This window comes from Sprattus sprattus (genome assembly GCF_963457725.1).
Source record: "Sprattus sprattus genome assembly, chromosome: 2".
NCBI classification, from domain to species: Eukaryota; Metazoa; Chordata; class Actinopteri; order Clupeiformes; family Clupeidae; genus Sprattus; species Sprattus sprattus.
Genome location: NC_137921.1, coordinates 68,048,698 through 68,059,410, shown reverse-complemented (window position 1 = coordinate 68,059,410; position 10,713 = coordinate 68,048,698). Strand labels below are relative to the sequence as shown.

The window sequence follows — 10,713 nt, the reverse complement described above, 5'->3', positions numbered from 1 at the left end:
TGTCAATGGTGCCTTTGAAGATAATGATTCCATCTCTTTAGTGATGTCCTCAGATGCCCCCGTTACTGATGCCGTGTCCGTAGATACGAGCTGGCTGCCCCTGGGATTCGAATCCTGACAGAAAAGGGCAGGTAAAGAGACAGTTAAACAAACAGGGGTAGTAATGGCGACCATTGGTCTGAACAAACAGTATTAATTGTTAGTAGATATTTCTCCTCTTTTCATACCAGATCATATAGATCCGAAATCATAGATCAGAAACCATCAAAGCACACTTTAAACATTTCTTTTTAAGATGCTGTATATACATTTTGTTCTAAACTTATCAAAACATTGATCATAGGACTTCAGTAGCCACATGAACACAAAACAACAGTTGGGCATTTGCAGCAAGAGACCATCTTTGTGTTTATCTACCTTTGCGACAGTTGCCATGACCACTGTTGGAAAAGTTGTTGTTTCGAAACCCTGATCATCTCTGAATGTCTCGTCTGGGTCCTGGTCCAGGAGGAAAGAAAGCAATTAGTGGAACCGCTCTAATGCAGAATAATGGACCGGCCAGACACAGCTAAGAGCCGAGTCTACGGTAGGACCCAGCTGTCTCTGACAGAACCGGTTATATTTAGAGAGCCAGAAGGACTAATGTAACAGTGCCGCGAACGGAAAAGAAAAGTAGTAAGTGCTTTCAATTTCTGCCTCACAAATCAGATGAAATCCCATGAAGATAAAAAAGATCAGCACTCGTTCATATCAACAGTTCTATGAAATACATGAATATGAAAACACAACACAAATGATAAAAGATTAAAGTGAGATCAGAATTAGTGAACAGAAGGATCATTTTCAATTAACAAAACGATCAAAACTGAGAAGCAGTGCATGAAAAGGGAGATGATGAAAGTCAGGTGGTCCACTAATTGAAGAAGGAGTCTGGAGTCGCAGTAGAGTGGCATTCAATGAATCAAAGAAGTTTTCCCAAGAACCAGAGGGTGAAAAGCGGACGAGTAGGGCGGCTGAAGGTGCATTTTACATGCCAGGCCCTCAAGGAAGGAAGCATGAAACTGAGTAGTTATCATCGGTGCCAAAGGAGACAGGTGACAGAGTAGAGCATCCCAAGAGGAGAGGCCTCTCGACCTTTAACCTTTGTACCATAGGGCCAGGGCCTTCCGCATCGTTACCTCGGATACACTTCCTGTCAGTGTTCCAGAAGACGACGAGTGGACACTTCCTTCATCGTCATCATCATCTTCACCATCATCACTGGCCCCGGAAAAAGAGGCTCCCAGAGTTGCCTAGTCCACATTCCCAGGGATACGAGTGAGGACAGTTGATAGTACCCATAGCGCTGCCTACGCTGTTATCTTTTGATAACACTGGATGACTGACTGATTCTAAAGAACAATGTGCAAGTATCACATAAAGGCCAAGTGTATCATTTTATGTCGACAGTTCTGGCGAAGCCTGCACTTTTGATCAGCGAAGCCTGAGATTTGATATGATCGTAATGTCATCTTTAACTAAGCCCTTTCCCAGGCTATTGAATAACACGCGGACTGATGAGTCACTTTGCTGTAGATCTACAGTGCTTGGTTGTAGCTATAGTGATGCTCTCTATATGGTGGCGTAAGCTCCACTCACCTCACTACTGAGAGCTTGGAGAGCTGGATGGGACCATGCTGCCTCTGCTTTGAGGGCTGTATGATCATGACTTGGCTCCAAGGACCTCCCAAGTGCTTCCTGCAGAGACATAAGCATAATCTCATCTTTCTCCGAAAGAGGTTGAATACACTGATACTAAGAGAGGACATATAATCACATTCTATATACGTAATAGTTCAATAACTGATGACCACAATTTACTTATTACATTATAGCACGTATTGCTTCAAGATCTTGTTAGAGTAAGTAACATGTAATAATATATACTTACAATAAAAGTACCTTATTTATAGAAGTGCATTATTTATAACTATGCGCAAAAGTACATTGCATTATTAATTACTAAGCACTTAAATATGCTAAGTACAAATAAGGGCTTTGTGTTAACGACCTTTAATATAAAGTGGGACTCTCCCACCTTTACCACAGAGGACCCTTCATCAGAAATCACTGCTAGAGGCCTTAAGTGCATGGACCTATTTTATTAATAGTTTTGTAACATCTGCTAAATGTCCCAAGTCGTGTTTTCCATAGACCATCTCGAACCCTTAGCTCCTATGCTTCTCAAGTTGAATCTCCTTTTATCTTTTCCCAGATTTCCCAGGCACTACAAAGAGATGGGAGAGATGCCATCCGTTCTGAGGCAACACCAAACGATTACTATAGTTTTTATTACGGAACCAATACAGCCGGGAGTAGTTAAAACCAGACCGAAATGGAGCCCGTGTCAGAGAGACAGGGAGCAGCTGGACTGGGTCCGTTTCTGAGAGTTCTACTGATTTATGTCACCCATTGTTTATTATACGGTTCCTAAGAGTGTTGCAAAAAGTTCTATTGAATTAACTGGGCTATCCCAACGTTCGGAGGTTTGATATTTCTTTATATTGCTTGCAAGAAATCGATGACCGCTGCCATTGGCAACTAGTTCTTATTTTATTGCGCTTGAAGTCTGTTCATTTTTGTAATGGAAATTGAAAATTCATTGGAGCTTGAACTTGCTACACCTGAAAGTTTAAAGTTCTATTCGGGAGTCTTCTTAGCAGAAGTAACGAAACAGCCACAAACTCCCTTTAAAAAACAGGTATTTTGGTCAAATTATCGTTTATCGTTATTTTGGACAAATGATCTGTTATCGTTTTTTCAAGTAACTGTATAAGTAACCTCCACTACATGTCAGGATCCTGCCAGTCCTTTCAGGATTTATTTTCCGATACTGACTGGTGGACTATACATGATCCCTTATTATTTATATTTTTGTTCAGTGTATTTGCAATATCGAAAGGGTTCAGCATAGTCCCAACTGTGCCTATACCCCACCATATAGAGAGCACAACTGAAAGATTTAGCACCAGTGCTTGCCTCTAAACTGACCAATCAAACTAAACAGACTACCAATCCACTTAATTGTTTCATTTTCACACTTCCAGGGTTGACAGGGGGTGGTATTGGGAGCTTGCCTCCAGCATGGTGCTCTGTTCCTGGGTACGCTCCTCCAGCTCCTGCATGGGCTGCTGGAGGTTCTGGTTTCGCTGAAAGACCACCAGGGTGTCTTCGGCTCCACGGGGCAGCCCCAGGTCCGTCCTGCAGTGCTCGATCTCGGTGAGGGTCCTCTTCATGGAGAGGATGTTCTCCAAGATCACCTGGAAAAGTGCACAGGCGGTCAGGTCTTGCAGCAGATTCACCTTTTTTATTTTTTTTTAAGATATGTTTTTTGGCCTTTTTATGCCTTTAATTGATAGGTAAGTGTAGAGTGGGACAGGAAATGAGAGGGCGAAGAAGTGGGGAGTGGACTGGAGAAATGATATCGGGCCGGATTCGAACCCATGTCCTCCATGGGTGTCAAGCTCAAATGTGGTCGAGGCTACTGTGTGAGCTACAGTGCCCCCCCCCAGATTCAACTTTGACCTCCATTGCTCACCGGAACTTCGATTCCCAAAAGCATCGTTGTCAGGGATCATCACAAGTAAAAAGTGTTTAAAATTATTGTTTCCTAGGGTTTCATATATAAATGATGCTCAAGGCATGGTGAGGTTTCATATGTGGTCTGAATTTTTATAATATAGCCTTTACTTGTGGTCCTGTGGCTCGACTGGTAGAGAAGACATATACCGATGAAAATGTATATCCGTACTGTAAGTTTGGATAAAACGGTCTGCTAAATTAATACATGTATATATCACACCTTCAAGAGTGTTCAGGGTAATAGTTTGTTAGTCTTGGAATAGTGAGACTTGTGGTAAACGCAGTCCTGTGTGCGTAAATTTGATGTGGCTCACGTGACAGTATTGCAGCTGCTCCTCCCCATGTGCGTTTTCTGCGTCCATGCTGGATAAGATGGCGTTGATCTTGGTGACGTTCTTCTCCATGGTTTTGACCTCTGCTTCAATGGCGTCCACCTCCTACACATGAGGAAAAGCATCGATCGTCCCAGCTCATGAATGAGCTGACACACACTCATACAATACAGATATGTTATTGTAGGGAGCATCTTATGTCATACTGTATGCTAAACAAAGAAAGTTACTATGTCACCTTCATATCAAGGTTCTCTTAACCAACATTGGTCTATCTTAATATCAATAAAAGCATTGAACTAGTGTTAAATAACACATATGGTGATGGTGATGATGATGACGATGATTATTGCGTTATTTAACACATAATTAATCGGCAATCGTCATTGTCATCGTCATCGTCATCGTCATCGCCATCACCATCACCATCACCATCACCATCACCATCACCATCACCATCACCGTCATCATCATCATCATCATCATCATCATCATTATCAACAGCTGCAATAATAATGTAAATCATCACCAAAAAAATGATCTATCCAAGTAAAGCTGCCAACCTCTGAGAGATGTTGGAGCACGGCGAGAGGTTCCACGATGCTTTGCTGCATGTGTGAGACGCGCTGGAGGGTCTTCCTCAGGCGCTCCGTCATGGAGTCCGTGTCACACACAGGTGATATCTCCTGCATGACAGGCACAAAGGCGTCCAGCGCCGCCCTGATCCGCTCGGAATCATCCAGAACCATCTGGACGTAAGCACAAATACAAAACAAATCCCTTCAAACACAGGCATTACCTTAGGGATATCACCGTGTAATCAGGAGGAATTGATAAAGGTTTGGTAAGTTGAAGACGACCATTTTTCACAATGTTCCAAGTTGTTCATGGTGCAAGTCAGTGAGCATTGTGTCAGTTATGAAGTCTACATACCTCACGCTACAAATCTTAGGAGGAAAATAATCACTACCTGCAGCCTAAAGCATCATTTATGGTCGTCCGTTTACAGAGACACGGACTACCCTCTCCGAGCACCTCTCCATGGCCTGACATGCACCTCCCTATTTATGTAACTATCCTCCTCCGTCAATCCGTCAATACATTGCTGGTTACCTTGTGGGTAGTAGCATGCCAACATTAGATAGCTCCCCTCAGAAGTGTTTTTCAGTTACAATTGTGTCTATTTCTCGGTAACTAAAAAAAAAATCGGGGCAAAATGTCAAACAAACAACTTTTATGTACAAATACGACCATATACAGAGTTTGGTCTGCCGCCATATTTTTTTTGTATTGCTTTTCAACGCCGACAACCGTTGACGAACCATAAATGAAAACGAGTCCGTCTCGGCAACGGCCTGATCATGGAGTTACGGAGTCGTCTCGGTATATTTCAGCCTTTAGCCATAAGGATTAAGCACTGATACAAATACCCACGTCCTGTATGTCATGGCTGTGTGTGAGAGAGCTGGGCTGACCTGAAGGGAGACGGCGTGGTCATGCAGACACCTTGCACTGGTGTACGTCCGGGGGGTGTTCAGCCACGCCTTTGCCTCCTCCTCCCAGTGGGCGGCGCTGATGAGCAGGTCCTCGTGCTCCTGAAGAGCTCCTGGGATCTGCAGTGGCAGCACACACACAAATGTCACATGGGTGACCTCCGGCCAGTTTCCACCAAGTTCCTGCCTAGTAACTAATCTTAACCAATCAATATACTAGAATTACATTGACAACCCATCGTTTTTTGAGTCAACATTCTAGAATTGCATTGTCAACCCACCGTTTTTTGAGTCAACATTCTAGAATTGCATTGTCAACCCATCGTTTTTTGAGTCAACATTCTAGAATTGCATAGTCAACCCATCGTTTTTTTTGAGTCAACATTCTAGAATTGCATTGTCAACCCATCGTTTTTTGAGTCAACATTCTAGAATTGCATTGTCAACCCATCGTTTTTTGAGTCAACCCATCGTCTACCCACAGTGACCTCCAGCCAGTTTTCACCAATATGGAAGAGAGGCTTAACCACATTGTGTGCAATAGAGGCTACATGATTATGCATTACATACAATAAATATATCTATGCCTACTATGTATTGTACGCTATGTTTTTCTGCTCTGTGTATAATGTTACTGGTGGGACTTAAGCATGCTGGGAAATGTAGCCTAAGCATGCTGGGAAATGTAGCCTAAGCATGCTGGGAAATGTAGTTCCGCTCACCTTGGCGAGGAAGGTTGTCCTCTGCTCTGCCTGCTTGGCCACTATCTGGTAAAGCTGCAGGGGGTCAGTGAGCTCGTCCATGAGGGCGTGGGCCTTCTCCGGAGCCTCCATGGCCACCTCCTGCACCTCGGACTCGAGCACAGCCAGCCGGGAGTGCCACTGGTCCAGGTTGTCCCACACGCGCTACACACACAAATTGAAACGGATTCTGATCTGGCATGTTCTTTTTTTTTCTTTTTTCAAGATACATTTTTGGCTTTTTGGCCTTTAATCGATAGTTGTAGTGAAGAGTGGGACAGGAAATAAGAGGGAGAAGAGGAGTGGACAGGAGAAATGACATCAGGCCGGAATCGAACCTGTGTCCTCCATGGGCATGAAGCCCGAATGTGGTCGGGGCTACTGCTTGCGCCACAGTGCCCCCCTAGCATGTTCTTTTGGCATGGCTGTCATGGCTGGCATGGCCATACACACTCATAAAGGTCATCATTGGAATATGTTCCATATTCTTAGGCATTTTTTGCAAAAAACAACAATACACTATAAACTTAAACCAACACGACGTCTATGTCTATACTGTCGTGTCTATGCGACTACTTATTAATTAAATAAACAGGCTCACTCGGAGGTCAAGTTCACACGTGCAACAACATTGGTTTACTTGGGGTTTTGCATTAAAAGATACATGCGCATGGCGAATAACTAATAGTAGAACAATACATAGGGGAGTGCTTACACATAAGAAATAGATCCTTATTACGTAAACACTACATATACTGCAATAAGAGAAAAGTGCAACAGAATAGTAACCCATCTGTCTCTGATATGATGCAGTGAAGGATATCCCACGCGTACCTTCAGTGTGCCTTCAGCCTCTGTCACAGAGGAGCTGCTCTGCTGGAGCAGGACCTGCACCTTCCCCAGTCCCACAGTGACCTCTCTGACCTGGTCACTCAGTCTGTGCTCGGGGCTACTGGTCCGCTGGGAGGCCTCTGCAAGCTGCAATACACACAGAGATGGAAAGCTATTCACAGTCTGAAGCACAGTTCAGTTGCCCTACCGACACACAAACAACCTTACAGTCACAAATACACAACAGAACAACAGAAATGACGATCAGTTTGAAGCAGGTAACCTACAGTACAGTCCTCTAATTACTAAAGCATTTTATGCTTGACTGCACCTTGCTTTGTGTCAATGCAATTAGCCAATATAGGTCTCCCTGCCTATTCTCATTAGCCAATATAGGTCTCCCTGCCTATTCTCATTGGCCAATATAGGTCTCCCTGCCTATTCTCATTGTGCCAATATAGGTCTCCCTGCCTATTCTCATTGGCCAATAGAGGTCTCCCTGCCTATTCTCATTGGCCAATAGAGGTCTCCCTGCCTATTCTCATTGGCCAATAGAGGTCTCCCTGCCTATTCTCATTGGCCAATGAAGGTCTCCCTGCCTATTCTCATTGTGCGAAAGCACAAAGCCAGTTCACAGTGCTCCTTCTCCTCCAATGATATTAGGGCCCTTAGTCTTACAAATACAATGCAAACCGCAGATCATTTTTGAACAGTCTTCCTCAACAGGCTCTTAGTTTGGTGATACCTTTTCCTCCACTTCCTTCACAGAGAGAGTGACTTCCTCTAGTGGGACCTGGATATCCTGTGGCACTTCCAGGTAACGTTTCTTCACTCCCTCCACGACCACCTGGAGCTTCGCACGCTGGGTACTCAGTTCTTCCTCTGCCTCCTGCACACAACACAACACAACAGAATACAGATTAACACAAATCAACACAACACAACACAACACAACACAACAGAATACAAATCAACTCAACTCAACACAACACAACACAACACAACACAACACAACACAACACAACACAACACAAGATAATACAAATCAACACAACACATCACAACAGAATACAAATCAACACAACACAACACAACACAACAGAATACAAATCAACACAACACAACACAACAGAATACAACACAACAGAATACAACACAACACAACACAACACAACACAACAGAATACAAATCAACACAACACAACACAACACAAAAGAATACAAATCAACAAAACACAACACAACAGAATACAAATCAACACAACACAACACAACACAACACAACACAACAAAATACAAATCAACACAACACAACACAACACAACACAACACAACACAATACAAATCAACACAACACAACACAACACAACACAACAGAATACAAATCAACAAAACACAACACAACACAACACAACAGAATACAACACAACACAACACAACACAACAGAATACAAATCAACACAAATCAACACAACACAACACAACACAACAGAATACAACACAACAGAATACAACAAAACACAACACAACAGAATACAAATCAACACAACACAACACAACACAAAAGAATACAAATCAACAAAACACAACACAACTGAATACAAATCAACACAACACAACACAACACAACACAACACAACACAACACAACACAACACAACACAACACAACACAACACAACACAACACAACACAGTTAAGCTGCCACACACACAAATGCCCACACACGCACGGACACACACACACACGCACACACACACACACACACACACACAAACACACACACACACACACACGGACACACGGACACGGACACACACACACACACACACACACACAAATACATATATACTGTATATATATATATATATATATATATATATACACACACACACATATGAGCGCACGCGCACGCACACACACACACACACACCCTCTGAGTCCTCTGAAAACACAGGAACTCAGAAAGTTCTCATAAAAACAAAACCCTTTAAGTTGTATAAAAGAACAGACTTTTCTAAGTTCAAGGTAACTTTCTTTACAAACAACCTGCCATTTCTCAGTGTACAGTGAAGAGTGCAGAAAAATAACATTACATCCCAGGTAAGTGGATGAGTCAGTTGGTAAAATTGATTGGATTTTGTTTCACATGTGAAACTGTTCTTTGGGGAAAAAAGCCAAAGATGCATCATATTAAATATTAAAGGAGCACACTAACTAACTCTAATCAGAGTTTGCAATGAGACACAGTTAGGTTCCCAAGGGTCTCCTCTCATAGGTACAGAATGTGACCTTCAAAATGAACATGTACTGGCGAGCTCCATGTCAGGGAGAACTGATTAAATTACATCCAGTCATGACCATGTTATGCCAATAACCTCTAAACGAACTGGAAAAAAAACTTGGTTATGCGCACACTGCTGCCCCTGTGACCTTCTCTAAAAAAAACAAACCTGTGAGTGGAAAATAACGTATTTTCAAACCCAGTCATGTCAGTAGATATTCAGCACTAGAGCATGTATACACACATAGATTTTCAGCTGCTCTCGCAAATGTGTATATATAAATCCCATCTACGTCAGAATCTATAGTTCTGGAGTTTAAAAAAAGCCCCTCTCACAAAGCACTTGCCAGCATTTGTTCAGTGACATATCCAGTGGCGTGAGTGAGTGAGAGGGATGGTAAGAGGGAGAGAATGTAAGAGTGAGAGAGGGATGCTAAGAGGGAGAGAATGTAAGAGTGAGAGAAGGATGGTAAGAGGGAGAGAATGTAAGAGTGAGAGAGGGATGGTAAGATGGAGAGAATGTAAGAGTGAGAGAAGGATGGTAAGAGGGAGAGAATGTAAGAGTGAGAGAAGGATGGTAAGAGGGAGAGAATGTAAGAGTGAGAGAGGGATGGTAAGTATGAGAGGGATTGCAAGAGTGAGACAATGTAAGAGTGAGAGAGGGATAGTATGAATGAGAGGAATGGCAAGAGTGAGAGAATGTAAGATTGAGAGGGGGATAGTAAGAGTGAGAGTGAAGGCAAGAGTGAGACAGTGTAGGAGTGAGAGAGGGATGGCAAGAGTGAGACAGTGTAAGATTGAGAGAGGGATGGTAAGAGTGAGAGTGAAGGTAAGAGTGAGAGAGGGCTGGTTAGAGTGTGAGAGGGATGGTTATAGTGAGACAGTGTAAGATTGAAAGAGGGATGGTAAGAGTGAGAGAGATCACTGACCTGTACGTGAGGACCATCCCTGGGGGCCTCCAGTAGTGTGAGCAGGGATGCCACCCTCTGCCGGACACCGCCAATCTCCTCCAGGTCCCGCCCCCGCCTCTGGATCTCCGTCAGCACCGTCCGTCGGACCAGCATGCACTGCTCCCTGAGGCTGTGGTGAGCACAGGCATGAACAGACGCCACAATTCATCTCATACACACTGCCATCCTATAGCATCCTATAACATCTTACACCTAAGGAATCTATCAAGGCGGTACAGTACAGTACAAGGGTGCTGGGTAGTGCAGAGGCTGCCTGAATGTGTGTTTGAGAGAGAGCAAGAGAGAGCAAGAGAGTAGAAGAGTGAGAGCGACAGAGAGAGAGAGCTGAATGTGTGTTTGAGAGAGAGCAAGAGAGAGCAAGAGTGAGAGCGACAGAGAGAGAGAGCTGAATGTGTGTTTGAGAGAGAGCAAGAGAGTAGAAGAGTGAGAGCGACAGAGAGAGA

General features: G+C 43.5%; 1 protein-coding gene across 4 annotated transcripts in view; it reads right to left on the bottom strand.

Annotated features, from left to right (window-relative positions):
* The window catches only part of syne2a (spectrin repeat containing, nuclear envelope 2a), a 130,582-nt gene that overhangs the window by 66,062 nt on the left and 53,807 nt on the right, over positions 1 to 10,713 (bottom strand). For all 4 annotated transcript variants that reach the window (XM_080833249.1, XM_080833250.1, XM_080833251.1 and 1 more), the window contains 11 exons: positions 10,229 to 10,379; positions 7,763 to 7,906; positions 7,021 to 7,164; positions 6,169 to 6,351; positions 5,429 to 5,566; positions 4,517 to 4,702; positions 3,936 to 4,058; positions 3,117 to 3,299; positions 1,639 to 1,737; positions 418 to 498; positions 1 to 114 (listed from right to left, as the gene is read on the bottom strand). The exon at positions 1 to 114 is cut by the window's left edge and continues 594 nt beyond it. In XM_080833249.1, the coding sequence (XP_080689375.1) occupies positions 1 to 114; positions 418 to 498; positions 1,639 to 1,737; positions 3,117 to 3,299; positions 3,936 to 4,058; positions 4,517 to 4,702; positions 5,429 to 5,566; positions 6,169 to 6,351; positions 7,021 to 7,164; positions 7,763 to 7,906; positions 10,229 to 10,379 (1,546 nt within the window). The remainder of the gene's footprint in view (positions 115 to 417; positions 499 to 1,638; positions 1,738 to 3,116; positions 3,300 to 3,935; positions 4,059 to 4,516; positions 4,703 to 5,428; positions 5,567 to 6,168; positions 6,352 to 7,020; positions 7,165 to 7,762; positions 7,907 to 10,228; positions 10,380 to 10,713) is intronic.